The following is a 17,682-nucleotide window of genomic DNA, read 5'->3' as shown; positions in this document are numbered from 1 at the left end:
CATGGTATAAAATTGATGGGTCGGATATAATTACAATTGAAGAATATCTTCCACCCAATTAATTAATTCAGTAAAGAATGTTCTATAATCAACATGATGGCATGGTTGCTTAAGTAATCATTCTAGAAATAAAATGAATGCATGTATTAGAAGTAGGGGTGTGCACCGGCCACTTTTCGTGTTTTGTGTTTTGGTTTTGGATCTGGATCTTTCTTCGTGTTTTGGATCTGGATTGGTTTTGCCAAAACCACCCTTCCGTGTTTTGGGTTCTGGGTTTTGTGTTTTGGATCTGTATTTTTTTGAAAAAAAGCATAAAAACAGCTAAAATCACAGAATTTGTAGGTTTTTCTGCTCCTATGCTATTATTAACCTCAATAACCTTAATTTCCACTCATTTCCAGTCTATTCTGAATACCTCACACCTCACAATAGTGTTTTTATGTCCAAAAGGTTGCACCGAAGTAGCTGGATGACTATGCTAAGCGACACGAGTGGGCGGCACAAACACGTGACCCATCTAGGCGTGAAACTGCAGTGGCAGACAGGATGGCATTGAAAAACTAGGCCCCAAACTGTACATAATGCAAAGAAAAAAAAGAGGTGCAAGATGGAATTGTCCTTGGGCCCTCCCACCCACCCTTATGTTGTATAAACAGGACATGCACACTTTAACAAAGCAATCATTTCAGCGCCAGGGTCTGCCACACAACTGTGGCTGAAATGATTGGTTCGTTTGGGCCCCCACAAAACAAGCTGGCAATTAATCTGTCCCTGCACAAACTGGCTCTACGGAGGCAAGAAGTCGTCCTCATCCTCCTCATCCACAGATTCCTCACCCTCTTCAGTGTTATGTACATCCTCATCCTCACAGAGTATTAATTCGTCTCTGCTGGAACCACAGGTCCCTCTGTACGTTCTGGAGGCTGGTCTCCCTGGAAGAGTTGATCATTCATTTTATGAACATCATCTTCTCCATATTTTGTGGAAGCAACCTCCTACGCCTTTCGCTAACAAGGTTCCCGGCTGCACTAAACACTCTTTCGGAGTACACACTGGAGGGGGGGCAACTCAGGTAAAATAGAGCCAGTTTGTACAGGGACCTCCAAATTGCTTCTTTTTCCTGCCAGTACAGGTACGGACTGTCTGACATGCCTACTTTGATGCTGTCACCGATGTAATCCTTTAACAGACAGACGCACGCTTGTCGCTGCTGCTTTGAGGATTCAAGTGCGGCTACAGCCCACACAATTCACAAAGACAGAAAAAAAAAAAGAATATTTTTATTGTTTGTGGAGCACACTTTGAGGGTTACACCACCCTCTAACAGACAGACGCACGCTTGTCACTGCTGCTTTGAGGATGCAAGTGCGGCTACAGCCCACACAATTCACAAAGACAGAAAAAAGAAGAATATTTTTATTCTTTGTGTAGCACACTTTGAGGGTGTCACCACCCTTTAACAGACAGACGCACGCTTGTCGCTGCTGCTTTAAGGATGCAGGTGCGGCTACAGCCCACACATTTCACAAAGACCGAAAAAAAAAGAACAATATTTTAATTGTTTGTGTAGCACACTTTGAGGGTGTCACCACCCTTTAACAGACAGACGCACGCTTGTCGCAGCTGCTTTAAGGATGCAGGTGCGGCTACAGCCCACACAATTCACAAAGACAGAAAAAAGAACAATATTTTAATTGTTTGTGTAGCACACTTTGAGGGTGTCACCACCCTTTAACAGACAGACGCACGCTTGTCGCTGCTGCTTTAAGGATGCAGGTGCGGCTACAGCCCACACAATTCACAAAGACAGAAAAAAGAAGAATATTTTTATTGTTTGTGTAGCACACTTTGAGGGTGTCACCACCCTTTAACAGACAGACGCACGCTTGTCGCTGCTGCTTTGAGGATGCAAGTGCGGCTACATCGCACACAAGTCACAAACACATTAAAAAAATAGTTTTTTATTTTTTGGAGCACTTCGTGAGTTACACCACCCTTTAACAGACAGACGCACGCTTGTCGCTGCTGCTTTAAGGATGCAGGTGCGGCTACAGCCCACACAATTCACAAAGACAGAAAAAAGAAGAAGAATATTTTTATTGTTTGTGTAGCACACTTTGAGGGTGTCACCACCCTTTAACAGACAGACGCACGCTTGTCGCTGCTGCTTTGAGGATGCAAGTGTGGCTACATCGCACACAAGTCACAAACACATTAAAAAAATTTTTTTGATTTTTTGGAGCACTTTGAGAGTTACAACACCCTTTAACAGACAGACGCACGCTTGTCGCTGCTGCTTTGAGGATGCAAGTGCGGCTACAGCCCACACAATTCACAAAGACAGAAAAAAAAGAACAATATTTTAATTGTTTGTGTAGCACACTTTGAGGGTGTCACCACCCTTTAACAGACAGACGCACGCTTGTCGCTGCTGCTTTAAGGATGCAGGTGCGGCTACAGCCCACACATTTCACAAAGACAGAAAAAAAAAGAACAATATTTTAATTGTTTGTGTAGCACACTTTGAGGGTGTCACCACCCTTTAACAGACAGACGCACGCTTGTCGCTGCTGCTTTGAGGATGCAGGTGGAATCTAGACGGGATTTGGAACCGAGGACACACTACCTCCATCAATTGTCTAAATCCCACTGCACTAATGTCGGATACCGGACGCACGTCTAACACCAACATAGCAGTCAAGGCCTCAGTTATACGTTTTGCTTCAGGATGACTGCTGTCGTACTTCATCCTCATCGCTAGGGACTGTTGGAGGGTCAATTGTTTAGTAAAAGTAGTGATGTTCCTACTTCCTCTCTGGGATGATGAACAACTCCCAGCAGCAGCAACAGCACTAGTAGGAAGTGGTTCTTGATCTTTCCCTATTTTATTTTTATCAGAGAAAGTTTGGTCCTCCATTTATGTTATATTGATATATATACGTGCGGCTAAAGCGCACACAAACACAGAAAATATTTTTTTATTTTTGCTGGAGAGTAGTGCACTTTGTGGGTTACACCACCCTTTAAGAAATGAGCCAGCCGGCTCTTTACTTATGGGACACAGGCGCACGCTTGGCGCTGCTCCTTTGTTGATGCACGTGCAGCCACAGTGCACACAAGTCACAAACACAGAAAATATATATTTTTTTGGTTTGGAGTGTACTTTGGGGGTTACAGAACCCTTTAACGGTCAAGCCAGCCGGCCCTTTACTTATGACACAGGCGCACGCTTGGCACTACTTTGTTGATGCACGTGCGGCTACTGCGCACACAATTCACAAACACAGAAAATAATTTTTTTTTTGGTTTGGACTGGAGTGTACTTTCAGGGGTTACAGCACCCTTTAACGGTCAAGCCAGCCGGCCCTTTACTTATGACACAGGCGCACACTTGGCACTACTTTGTTGATGCACGTGCGGCTACTGCGCACACAATTCACAAACACAGAAAATAATTTTTTTTCGGTTTGGACTGGAGTGTACTTTGGGGGTTACAGCACCCTTTAACGGTCAAGCCAGCCGGCCCTTTACTTATGACACAGGCGCACGCTTGGCACTACTTTGTTGATGCACGTGCGGCTACTGCGCACACAATTCACAAACACAGAAAATAATTTTTTTTTTGGTTTGGACTGGAGTGTACTTTCGGGGGTTACAGCACCCTTTAACGGTCAAGCCAGCCGGCCCTTTACTTATGACACAGGCGCACACTTGGCACTACTTTGTTGATGCACGTGCGGCTACTGCGCACACAATTCACAAACACAGAAAATAATTTTTTTTCGGTTTGGACTGGAGTGTACTTTGGGGGTTACAGCACCCTTTAACGGTCAAGCCAGCCGGCCCTTTACTTATGACACAGGCGCACGCTTGGCACTACTTTGTTGATGCACGTGCGGCTACTGCGCACACAATTCACAAACACAGAAAATTATTTTTTTTTTGGTTTGGACTGGAGTGTACTTTCGGGGGTTACAGCACCCTTTAACGGTCAAGCCAGCGGGCCCTTTACTTATGACACAGGCGCACGCTTGGCACTACTTTGTTGATGCACGTGCGGCTACTGCGCACACAATTCACAAACACAGAAAATAATTTTTTTTGGGGTTTGGACTGGAGTGTACTTTCGGGGGTTACAGCACCCTTAACGGTCAAGCCAGCCGGCCCTTTACTTATGACACAGGCGCACGCTTGGCACTACTTTGTTGATGCACGTGCGGCTACTGCGCACACAATTCACAAACACAGAAAATAATTTTTTTTTTGGTTTGGACTGGAGTGTACTTTCGGGGGTTACAGCACCCTTAACGGTCAAGCCAGCCGGCCCTTTACTTATGACACAGGCGCACGCTTGGCACTACTTTGTTGATGCACGTGCGGCTACTGCGCACACAATTCACAAACACAGAAAATAATTTTTTTTTTGGTTTGGACTGGAGTGTACTTTCGGGGGTTACAGCACCCTTAACGGTCAAGCCAGCCGGCCCTTTACTTATGACACAGGCGCACGCTTGGCACTACTTTGTTGATGCACGTGCGGCTACTGCGCACACAATTCACAAACACAGAAAATAATTTTTTTTTGGTTTGGACTGGAGTGTACTTTCGGGGGTTACAGCACCCTTTAACGGTCAAGCCAGCCGGCCCTTTACTTATGACACAGGCGCACGCTTGGCACTACTTTGTTGATGCACGTGCGGCTACTGCGCACACAATTCACAAACACAGAAAATATATTATTTTTTTAGCACTTGGGGGGAGCACCCCTGATGGACAGAGCACCCCCTGGACAACACTACAGCACCTCTTTAGGACTGGGACACTGCACAGGACTTTGGAGTGGACACAGCCCCTATGGAGAACTGACTGCACAACACAGTCCAGCCAGCCCCTATGGACTTTGAAGTAGTGGACACAGCCCCTATTAACAACAGCAGCACAGCACAACACAGCCGGCCCCTATGGACTTTGAAGTAGTGGACAACAGCAGCACTACACTACACTACACTACACAGCCCTAACTCCCACCCTCCCTCTTCACTGTCCACAGCCGAGTGAGAAAATGGCGCCGACGTGGGTACCTTATATAGGATCCAAAACCCGCGAGACTCGGAAGGCGGGATGATGACGTTTTGCCTCGATTTCAGATCCGAGTCAGGCGGGAAAAGTCGAGCCTGATTCGGATCGGACTCGGATCGGGGGGGCTCGGGGGGGTTCGGATTTCAGAAATCTGAACCCGCTCACCCCTAATTAGAAGTAAATTGGTTGTATGACAACACTTGTTCCTCATTATTCTTATTCATTTAATAAATGTGATTAGACACTTTTAATGCACAGCAGGCTTGGGGTTTTTTGTCCAGCATTATATGACCGGAGAACAGTTATACTGTTTTTATATCTAAATTCCGGGTCTGACCCGGAGGTTGGAACAGGGTTCCAAACTGGATCAGACCCGGAATTTAGCCGGCGCCGACTCGGGAATCACACCTGAGCCGGGTCTGCAGTGACCCGGCTCTTCCGAAGTGGACGTTTTGAGATGATGTCATCTTCAAGCGCCACTGAAGCCGCTTCAGGTCATCGTGACCGGATTGCGCCGTTTACACTGCAGTTACCTGGGTTGGATAGCCGGGTCACTCGATCCGGAAATCCAACCCTGTCCCCTTTTACACCAAGGAGCTACCCAGGTTACCTCTGCAATAACCTCGGTTTTAGCTCTGGTGTAAAAGGGGTATTATATGCTTTTTAGAGATCTACTAAAATTTAAATCCATGTTGTTAAATTAGACAATACAAATTTAAAGCCTTTCTCGTTAGATGATTACAGGTAATATTGCAAGGTACTTTCCCAAAGACACAAATATCTTTCCTAAAAGCCTGCAATCATAGTAATTACCAAACACCGGTTATTTGTATCAATTCTGCTTTTTCCAAAATGTCAAACAAAAACATGTGAAAATTTACATTTTCACCTGCAATTTTAGAAATTATGGGCCTGATTCAGACCCACTCGCGAGCGGCTGTCCGCTCGCAAGTGGGTCGATGTTATGGACTGAGCATGCGCACGACGGAGGGAGCTCCGTCGTGCGCATGCGCCAGACGCGACGAGCGAAGGAAAGTCCTTCGCTCGTTGTGTCCGATCAAAGGGGGCGTGCTGTCAATGTTGATTGACAGCACGCCCCCTTTGGTGGGCGTGCCGGGGGCGTGCCTCCCTGACGGGGGCGTTCCCACGGGAACGCCTCCCGTCAGAAGCCGGCCCACTGACATCACTAGTGATGTCAGTGGGAGTGATTTTGGCTCTGATAGAGCCAAAATCACTTCGGAGCTTGCGGTTGAAAACCTCAACCGCAGGCTCCGGCTCGCAAATTCGATGGTCGCGATGGTCTCGACCATCGCGACCATCACAATGCACGCTCGTATAGCCTGTGGGTGGTGACCCACAGCTATACGAGCGTCCAGGAGGACGCTCCATGAAAATGGAGCCCGGCCCTCATTCAGAGCGTGCGCTCTGCTCAGAGCGTGCGCTCTGCTCAGAGCGTACGGCTCTGAATGAGGGCCTATGTTTTCGAGACATTCCTCAAGATGGAATTGGTATGTAATACCGCTGGATGTATTACCGTCGGACTAAATACCGACGCTGGAAGCACGAACCGTCAGAATCCAGACTTGGGGGCCTATTCATCAACACTAAAATAAGGTTTTTAAGGCCATTTTCCTTAATTAACGTTATTTTAGTATTCATCAACACACTGATATCTCCTTGCTAAGTCCCCCTGCGTTAATTTCAACATTCCCCATATATTAGTACATTAGTATGGGGATGTGGAAATTATGGTATTCATCAAATTCCGAAAATTATGTATTTTCGGAATTTGATTGAGTTACTATTCGCCACTGTGAGGTGGCGAATATCAGGTAACACTTACCTGTGTCAGCGTGTGCAGGTCCCCCGGCGTCTTCCCCTGGCGCTCTGGTCCGTCCTCTGGCTCCGGTAGTTGTGCTGTGATGTGTTCTCCCAGCAGAACACAATAAAGTTTAGAGGTGAGCTGGGGGACACACACACAAAAATACCGCAGTTGTAGGTAGTGCTGCGCATGCGCTGGGTTTACGAATGTAACAGCTCATGCGCAGCGTTGATTACAGCTGCGGTAATGCAGTGTAGACAGTGATAACTATCTATTTCCTGAAAAGATGTCATCGCAATAATGACAGCTTTTCGGAATAGATAGTTATGGAGAGGAGGAATGATGAATTCCTCCGGTAATTAGGTAGAACTCTATGCGAGTTCTAAACCTAACTACCTCCATAGAAAGTTTAGGTATGATGAATAGTCCACTTGGGCTGGTACGTACCCTAACCATCCCCTCTCCCCTTACCCTCTCTTAGTAGTGCCTAACATAACCTCTCCCCAGGGTGGTGCCTAACCCTAACCTCCCCCTAGGTGATGCCTGAGCCTAACCCCCCTTCCCACACCCTAAATCTAACCCTCCGGGGGGGGGGGTGCCTAACCCTAACCTCCCCCCAGTGGTGCCTAACCCTAACCCCCTCTTCCTCTAGCCTGACCCTAACCCTTCCCGGGGGGTGCCTAACCCTGGCGGACTAAAACTAACCCTCCCCCACCGTGGTTAACAGCTAACAGTCCCCGCTTACCTTCGGGATACCAGGCATCGGGGTTTCGGTGTCTGGCTAAAGATAGGCGTCTGTATTTAGTATAGAGTCGGGCTTCCAGCATTGGGATTCTGACGTCCGGCATTCTGGACGCCGGTAAATAAATTGCATAATGGCAAGTGGAGGCAGGCATTGCAGTAAGATGAATAATAGAGTGACTACAGGTTTGGAAAAAATAATCCAAACCCCAAACTACTTAAACAGCAAAGGCTCTCCAGGGGCCACTGCTTTTACCTAACACCCACCTGTGTGGTGGTTGATGATAGTCCAGCACTTCGTGGCCACCGTCATCACAGATTTCCCCCTCGCACTCCAAAGATGGGTGCAGAAAAATTGCCAATGCTGCGGGTACTGTATTGTGTCTGTGTTTCTGATTGCAGCTGTTCACTGCTTGTCCAATCCTATACAGACTAACAATTTGTGTAAGGTCTGAGCTGATTGGACAAGCCATATTCTGCTGAGAATCAACACATAGATTCAGTCCCTTACACTGAATATATTCTGCAGACTTACAGGTCTGTCTAATACATTGATAGTGGAGGTTGTCGAGGTTGAGTATTAGATATAAGGTGGGCATTCTGGAGATGAAGCCTCTATTTTGAGAACTAGTTTGAGAACTTGGATAAAATGTTATTAAAGAGTACGGGGTCTATGTAAGCCTTGGACAGAGATAAAGTGGACAGCGATAAAGTACCAACCAATCAGCTCCTAACTGTCACTGTACAGTCTGAGTTTGAAAAATGACAGTTAGGAGCTGATTGGTTGGTACTTTATTTCCATCCACTTTATCTCTCTCCAAGGCAACATTCCACTTTATCCCTGTGCTTTGGAAGATCGTTGTTGTTGCAGAAAAGATGATGAAGATCTGTATAGTGTTTTTTTATTATGCACAGGACACCTCCTTCATCTTTACCATATGGACACAGGAATATGGTTATTTACTTGGATATTTATATATCATTATGCAACCTCAGAAAGAATAATGCACTAACTTCTGTCATCCTCAGCAACGCGCTATCCAAATGGTACATACTGTGCCCTGTCCATGTTTGAGTGTAAGAATCATATCTGCATCCTACCATACTTCAAGTGTGATGGCGATAATGACTGTGGGGATGATTCTGATGAAGATCTAAACCTTTGCTGTAAGTTGTGACTCCATGTGTTATGTGACTACAGTTACTGGTGTCTGATCGATACATCGTTCAGTGCTCTGAGTGTTGGGTATATTCCACAGTGGACATCCCTTGCGATCCTCTATTTCGATTCCGATGTGACAACAACCGCTGCATCTACAGACACGAGATATGCAACAAAGTGAATGACTGTGGTGATGGAAGTGATGAGACAGAAGAACAATGTAGGTGTATTAAGATCCTCATCTGTATAAAACATGTAGTCTGTATTGTTGAAGCCTAGTTGACTGTCATAGTCAGCTCATTGATGAATTCATACTACTTGTGATTGCAATAAATATTTAAATGTATGTACCTGGAATATAAAACCTTTGATGCTACTGTACATCTCATGCGCATCTCGTGCGTCCTTGTCAGCAGGTCCTCCAGCATTGTTTTACTACATAATGCTTTGTGCAATATATGGAGTGATATTCATGAAACCTTCTACAGAGGATAAGTGGAGTTGTTTCCCATAGCAACTAATAAGATTCTATCTATCAATACATTCTACACAATGATAGGTAGAATCTGAGTGGTTGATAAGGGCCACACCTCCACTTCTCCACTTTAGAGAGTGTGGTAAATCTCACCCTCAGTATGCAAAACCAGGTTTCCCCAGATTCCCACTTACCCAGGAGAGAGTAATGTATGCAGGGCTCCATGCTTTCTCCCATGCAGACTTCCTTCTTCCTGTTACATGTAAAGGATAATGGCCCAGGAGAGAGTAATGTATGCAGGGCTCCATGCTTTCTCCTATGCAGACTTCCTTCTTCCTGTTACATGTAAAGGATAATGGCCCAGGAGAGAGTAACGTATGCAGGGCTCCATGCTTTCTCCCATGCAGACTTCCTTCTTCCTGTTACATGTAAAGGATACTGGCCCAGGAGAGAGTAATGTATGCAGGGCTCCATGCTTTCTCTCATGCAGACTTCCTTCTTCCTGTTACATGTAAAGGATAATGGCCCAGGAGAGAGTAATGTATGCAGGGCTTCATGCTTTCTCCTATGCAGACTTCCTTCTTCCTGTTACATGTAAAGGATAATGGCCCAGGAGAGAGTAACGTATGCAGGGCTCCATGCTTTCTCCCATGCAGACTTCCTTCTTCCTGTTACATGTAAAGAATACTGGCTCAGGAGAGAGTAATGTGTGCAGGGCTTCATGCTTCTCCTATGCAGACTTCCTTCTTCCTGTTACATGTAAAGGATAATGGCCCAGGAGAGAGTAACGTATGCAGGGCTCCATGCTTTCTCCCATGCAGACTTCCTTCTTCCTGTTACATGTAAAGAATACTGGCTCAGGAGAGAGTAATGTATGCAGGGCTCCATGCTTCTCCTATGCAGACTTCCTTCTTCCTGTTACATGTAAAGGATAATGGCCCAGGAGAGAGTAACGTATGCAGGGCTCCATGCTTTCTCCCATGCAGACTTCCTTCTTCCTGTTACATGTAAAGAATACTGGCTCAGGAGAGAGTAATGTGTGCAGGGCTTCATGCTTCTCCTATGCAGACTTCCTTCTTCCTGTTACATGTAAAGGATAATGGCCCAGGAGAGAGTAACGTATGCAGGGCTCCATGCTTTCTCCCATGCAGACTTCCTTCTTCCTGTTACATGTAAAGAATACTGGCTCAGGAGAGAGTAATGTATGCAGGGCTCCATGCTTCTCCTATGCAGACTTCCTTCTTCCTGTTACATGTAAAGGATAATGGCCCAGGAGAGAGTAACGTATGCAGGGCTCCATGCTTTCTCCCATGCAGACTTCCTTCTTCCTGTTACATGTAAAGAATACTGGCCCAGGAGAGAGTAACGTATGCAGGGCTCCATGCTCTCTCTCATGCAGACTTCCTTCGTCCTGTTACATGTAAAGGATACTGGCTCAGGAGAGAGTAATGTATGCAGGGCTCCATGCTTTCTCCCATGCAGACTTCCTTCGTCCTGTTACATGTAAAGGATAATGGCCCAGGAGAGAGTAATGTATGCAGGGCTCCATACTTTCTCCCATGCAGACTTCCTTCTTCCTGTTATTGTACATGTAAATGATACTGGCCCAGGAGAGAGTACTGTATGCAGGGCTCCATGCTTTCTCCCATGCAGACTTCCTTCTTCCTGTTACGATCCTAGAATGAACATATACTGTATGTGTGTGTGCTTGTGTGGAAGGGGATTTAGAGCCCTTTGTATATATGAATGACAAATCTTGTCTGTACAACATTATATAGAGGTAACATAATTGTTGGCGTTATAAATAACTATAATAGTAATGTGTAGCTTATTTGGCTACATGCAGGAAAGGTATGTGTTTGCTGAAACTGGGGGCCGTATACGCAGTGATGGCGCGAATCGCGTCACCACACCCCGAATCGCCCACTTTCGTGGGGGTTGGTGGCCAATCCGGGGGAGTTGCCTACTCTTGTGGGGGGGCCGGAAGTTTGCAACCAGTTATGCGACACACCCGCAGCACTCCCGTAACAAGCCCCTTATACATCTCCGTGCATGTGAATAGCGATCTCCCAGTCACCACCCAGGAATGCCCCAAACATTTTCAATACATTTCACGCACCGTGCATCTGAATGACTAATGTGCACACACAGTACACACAGGGTAACGCATGCGCTGTACGGGTTTTTTATGGATTTTTGTGGGCATTATATGTGATTCAAACTCAGGCCCCTTGTGTTTTTATTTCCACCTTGCAATGAATCATTTACTCATTTTGGTAGTTACTGTACCATTAGGGTAATGATGTAACGCTGAGTATGTTTAAGGTTTAACATCATTTCAAAATGATTCACTACTAGGAGAATAATCTGAAAACCTGAGTGTTATATTGTCTTGTTATTGCAGGCAGGCCACCCACTCCTAGGCCATGCAAAGAGGAGGAGTACAAGTGTGGCAACTCCTACTGCATCCCCCATCACTATGTCTGTGATAACTATGATGACTGCGGAGATAGTTCTGATGAAAATGGGTGTTGTAAGTATATTTATTGATTTATTATTCTACTACCTTCCATTAGTGCTTCATAATTTTCCGTCTTATAAATAATCTGAGAGGTCTATTGGTTATTAGTGATCTTATTTATTTATTTCTTTTTCACCTGATTTTATATACAGTAATACTACTACTTTAATATACTATATACTATATTGAAAACTAATGGGTTAAAGCAGAGATGAAGAGACAAGCCAGTTTGACAAGCATATTTTGCATGTTTTCATGCTCCAAAGCCAAGCGTACGCAACTATAGGCAATCCAGGGTTGTACGCATCTCAGGCACTCATCCACTTTCCACAGAGAGGGTGTCTTAGTTAACTACAGGATCTGCAGAGTTGGCAGGAAGTGTAAATACATCTGTTCTCAGATGGAAGTCTGGCATCAAGGATAAGGCTGGTGGAGGTGTATATAGACAGGGGTGTAGGGCCACAGAAATCTGTGCAACTGTGCATAGAGGCAAACATATTCAGTTCCTTGCAGCAATGCCGGAGCAATTACAACTTGTGTTCAACTCTGTATCGGGCCCTTTAAAGTCAAATATATCTATAATGCAAGAATTATCTTTGCTCTCAGCCTAGTGCATGTAGCACAGTGCAGTACTAATCACCCGCTTTCAGGGCAGGACAATATTTAGAGTTGACGCTGCCATTCTGTAGGTATTGGGAGTGAATATTCTTCACTGTCTGCAGTAGTGACGGTACACCCCACATGCTCATACAGGCTGTAAATAGGGGGGTGCGAGGAAACCGTCACTCAGGGCACATGGTTGAGGGGGAAGTACTATCGCTGCCCTAGATGGCATCTATATTTGGCTTGCAGGGTGCCTGAGGTGAAGCTACAGTATACTTTCTTTCATCCGGGGCAAAGACTGATTACAGCGGCCCCCCTGTCCCTGTGGATAGTTGTCACCATTTAGCTATAGGACCATATTATACAGACAGTTTAAGTAACCGCCACAGACAGCATTAGTGACCTACATATATTACAGACAACGTTAGTGACCGCCATATACTACACACAGCATTAGTAACCCTATATACTACAGACCAAATTACTGACCCCCATATAATACAGACAGCATTAGTTACCACCATATATTAGACAGTATTAGTGACCATCATATACTGAAGCCAGCACTAGTGACTGCCATTTACTACACACAGCATTAGAGACCCTATATACTACAGACCGAATTACTGACCCCCATATACTGCAGACAGCATTAGTGACCACCATATACTATAGCCAGCATTAGTGACCACCATATACTATAGACAGCATTAGTGACCCCCATATAATCCATATACTACAGACAGTATTAATGACCACCAGTATTTTTGGGGTCACAGCATTAGTGACCCAAAAATAATGCAGACAGCATTAGTGACCACCATATAATATAGACTGAATTAGTGAACATCATATATTACAGACACTACCATATAATACAGCATTAGTGACCACCATATAATATAGACAGCTTTAGTGACCAACATATAATACAGACAGCATTAGTGACTGCCTTATAATACAGATAGCATTAGTGAACACCATATAATACAGATAGCATTAGTGACCAACATATATTACAGACAGCATTAGTGACCACCATATAATTCAGACAACATTAGTGACCACCATATACTGCAGACAGCATTGTGACCACCATATTATACAGACAGCATTAGTGGCCACCATATAATATCCTCCCCATGCCCTATCCTATCTGTTGAAGAGCTCTTCTGCTGAACCTGTTCCTCTCTTATAGCAATCACACATCACTGTCCAGGAAGTAACTGCCTGTAAGGCAGGGGTTCCCAAAGCTACTGTTGCCAGTTAGCTGGAGAAGGCAGGGCCATGCTCTTCTTGCTCTCCAGCATCATAGATGAGGCAGCTGCAACTTTCCCTGCTGGTTCCCCCACCTTCTTTCACCTGGGGCACATAACCCATCTGCCCCCCCTCCCCTATCTGCGCCTGCAGCCTGGAGAGCCAATATAGAGCAAGTAACATGCGGTGAGGTAAATGGCTGGGGAGGTACACATGTATAAAAACACAGTTTTTATATCAAAGCTCTGGAGCATGACAGGGAGTATGATAGGGGACTGCACGTCCTTGCTTATATAATGCACCCGATGCTCTAATTCCTGGTCCCAAAGACCTCTTTGGGGCCTACCTACAGGGGCGGATTGGGAATTGAAAGTGGCCCTGGAAAAATCTGAAAAAGAGGCCCCGTGTGCGCGCGCAAAAAACAAAAAGGGCGTGGCCTCACGGAAAGGGGTGTGGCCTCACATGATATGCCATGCCCGCAAGCCACTCCCTGCCATTTTCGTCATGCTGGGGGCATACTCACCGCTCGAAGAGCTGATGTGCATGCCCACAGCCCCTCTTTCAAGTGAATAAACACAGCATGTGAATGAGCATTTTCTTACCTATATGATTTCTCTGCAATGGGGAATCTCTGAAGAAATTGATCCTGGACAGGCCGTGTCTTAAGTCGGTAGTCACTATTCATGCAGGAGATCACATGGTCTGGAAACCACCTGTTTGTGTAGCAATAAAGCCAATGTCACCATCATGCAATAGTAGTTCAACTAGATCAGTGTTGGCTAACCTTGACACTCCAGCTGTTATGGAACTACATAACCCAGCATGCACTGCTACAGTTTTGCTGTTAGGGCATGCTAAAACTGTGGCAGGGCATGCTGGGATATATAGTTCCACAACAGCTGGAGTGTCAAGGTTAGCCAACACTGAACTAGATAATACTTAAGGACATCAGGAGATATCAGGCCATCCTCTTGCGGAATGGCCTGCTGACCCCATACAATAGTATGGCAACAGAATTTATCAAGCTCCGAAAATGCAATAATTTCGGAGCTTGACTGCAGGGAAACAGGTCCGGGTTGTGAAGAGGGATCCTTTTGGATCCCTCCCCCCCGTCCGGCTCCTTCTGCCGGACATCAGGGCTCTTGTGTGCATGCGTGACATGTAGGTCACAAAAGTGCACTTGTCTCACTGCTCTAAAGGAGCAGTGAAACACTTCGGGGAGACTGCTGATTTTTGGATCAGCTGTCTCCACGCCGGAGCAATGATGAATTGCTCTGGCGCTCGCAGCGAGATGGAATGTTAATTATCCGGGTCCGTTAACATAATGAATAGGCCCATAGTAACAGAAGTTTTTGGCCAGGACAAATGTGAGTTTCCCTTATCAAACAAATTTATATTAATAAAATATATTTGTTAATTTGGTACCATTTGCATCAGTGATATGGTTTCATTTGAATTGTTGTCTTACTGAAGATTACTGTCCGTCCCCCAGTCTTTTTTTCTAATAATACCAGCAGTCCTATCGTCCTCTGTGTGTCTCCTGCACAATCGCCTTGGTGTCTCCAGCCCATCCCCCCATGTGTCTCTTCAGTGCTTTCCTCCTGCGTCTCTTCAACACCATCTCCCTGCGTCTCCCCAGTGCCGTCATCCTGCGTCTCCCCAGTGCCGTCATCCTGCGTCTCCCCAGCGCCGTCATCCTGCGTCTCCCCAGCGCCGTCATCCTGCGTCTCCCCAGCGCCGTCATCCTGCCCTAGCACATAATAGCCCAGTCCCCAGATAAATCATCTCCCCTTAGCACTAAATAACCCACTCCCCCCCAGACAGATCATTTGCCCCTAGAACAGAATAACCCCCTTCCCCCCAAACAGATCATCATTTCCCCCTTAGTACAGACTAGCCCCCCAGACAGAAATCCATTAGCCAGTGCAGCTCTGCAGGCAGCCTGTCAGTCTTTCAAATAAAATGTCCTGCAAGCAGGACTGACAGGCTGTCCGCAGCAGGTGCTAATGACAGCACTGGCCTGCAAATTGAGTCTCCTGGCCACCCCCAACTATCTCCAGTCATGTCCCCTATGAGTCCTCCTCTGTACAGTCCAGCTGGTAAGCAGCAAGTGGGGACCCAATGAAGTGCAGAGATGGTGAGCGGGCATCGTCAGCACTGCTGTCTCCCCCGTCTAGTTTATCAGGAAGTGCCTTACTTACCTTTCCTGCCGGTCCCGGACCTGCTCTGCGGCCTCTACCTCCGAGGTGCGTGACATCACTGGCCGCCAGCGTTTGTGGCGCACGTTGTTCTCCCTTCAGCTGGGTGGGACTTGGAGCCTTTCCTCTTCCCGCGATAACAGCCGCGGGCCGCACTATTAGCTGTGACAGGCAGCTGGTGGGCTGCCTGTCATGAAAGAAAGCCATGATGGGGACTTGCTAAAGGGGGCGGGGCCACAGATGACAAGCGGCCCCACACACCAATCGGCCCACCGGGAATCTTCCCGCTGTAGGCAATGGCCAATCCGCCACTGCCTACCTAGGATGTATTAGACTAGTACCCAGCTACAGCACTGTGCTCATACATCCATCTGTAGTACACCATCCGCTTTTATTGGGAAGAATATAAATAAAAGGGAGGAGTAAATACAATCTATATAAATCTATTTCTATGCTGCCCCTTGAATAATGCTTCCTTTTTAGATGTTCATAGAAGTCCATTATGGAAAATAAATTACTACTAAAATATATATAAAATACACATTTATAATTTTCACAAGAAGAGATGCCTCTTTAACGACTTGCCTGGCATGGTCGCAATTTTCCGACCTTACCAGGCAGTTCTTTATCTGCTATGGTCGCAAAATTTCGACCAGTCAGAAAACCATGAAAGTGGCTGCAGGAAGATAATTTCTCTCATAGGGACCTTCCAGTCCCTCTGCTTGCCTGTACCCTCTCCCCCTGTGTCTGCTGTGCTGCCGATCACTGCTGATTGGTCAGCAAAGCAGGAGCCCCCACCCATCAGCTGCAAAGATTAACAGCCGCTGGGAAAAGTAAATTAACCTTCCCCCCTCACCCCCCTAGCGTATCTGGTGCCTGAAACCGTTGTCAAATTGAGTTGATGGTCGCAAAGTTTCCAATGTTTCCGATGTTCCGATGTTTGGGAGAAAAAAACAATTATTTTTTACAAATCTTAAAAAAAACATTTTTTTTTTTTTTTAATGAAATAATTTTGGATAAGTTGACATAGATGTTCCTCACCTAATTCACTCAAAAATTACAATTTCGGAGCAGTTTTTATAAAAGAAAATAGTCAGTTAAGTTGTTAAAGTAGATATCCACACAAACAGGAAGCGGTGCGTCTATAAAGGCTGGTTCTGATGATGATGATGCCTGGAGAATTCTGATATTCAGAACTTCATACGTATAGTGATTTGTCATGTGTCCAGAGCACTGATTGGTCTATTAGAGAGTAGGGTATGTATCTCCAGAATGACTGGGGATGGGGGTATTGGAGCACTGCTATTTTTATTATGGAGGAAATAATTTTCTATAAAATTATTTTTTCCTCCAATCACTTTATTTATTGTGTAGAAAAGGATTTCTTCAGAGCTGCCTCAGTACAGCTCTCTGCCAGGTTACTTGACCTAACCAAGTTACTCCATCAGAAATTATATGTTTTATTTGCGTTTTACTTGTAATTAGACATAGGCTCTGGACGACACTGCGGAGAAAATATCTGTGAGCACAATTGTACTGATTTAGCTGGTGGTGGATTTATTTGCTCGTGCCGACCAGGATACAAAGCCAGTGAAACGGATCGCAATTCCTGTATTGGTAAGTTGGAATTTATGATTTATATATTGGTTACAGAGAGGGGGCTAAATTTCTGCTCTTCATGAATAAAGTATCTTATTGTTCTGTTTTCCCACTGTGCGATTTCATATTGTGTAAATCTGTCAGGAGTAGCAGTGTTTGCCTTGATCACTGTGCAGTTGAGGTATGAAAGGTGTTGCTAGTGAGTGGGGTGTAGGACGCCAAAGG

At 45.6% G+C, this 17,682-nt stretch overlaps 1 protein-coding gene across 1 annotated transcript in view; it reads left to right on the top strand.

The window, feature by feature from the left end:
• The window catches only part of LRP2 (LDL receptor related protein 2), a 310,836-nt gene that overhangs the window by 256,946 nt on the left and 36,208 nt on the right, over positions 1-17,682 (top strand). Inside the window, exons 62-65 of the mRNA XM_088474855.1 lie at positions 8,672-8,809; positions 8,902-9,024; positions 11,684-11,812; positions 17,344-17,475. Of these exons, the coding sequence (XP_088330981.1) occupies positions 8,672-8,809; positions 8,902-9,024; positions 11,684-11,812; positions 17,344-17,475 (522 nt within the window). The remainder of the gene's footprint in view (positions 1-8,671; positions 8,810-8,901; positions 9,025-11,683; positions 11,813-17,343; positions 17,476-17,682) is intronic.

The sequence above is a fragment of the Taudactylus pleione genome, unplaced genomic scaffold, assembly GCF_031769625.1.
Source record: "Taudactylus pleione unplaced genomic scaffold, aTauple2 ptg000156l, whole genome shotgun sequence".
NCBI classification, from domain to species: domain Eukaryota; kingdom Metazoa; phylum Chordata; class Amphibia; order Anura; family Myobatrachidae; genus Taudactylus; species Taudactylus pleione.
Note: the sequence above shows the minus strand (reverse complement) of the source record. Positions and strands in the feature narration are given on the sequence as shown.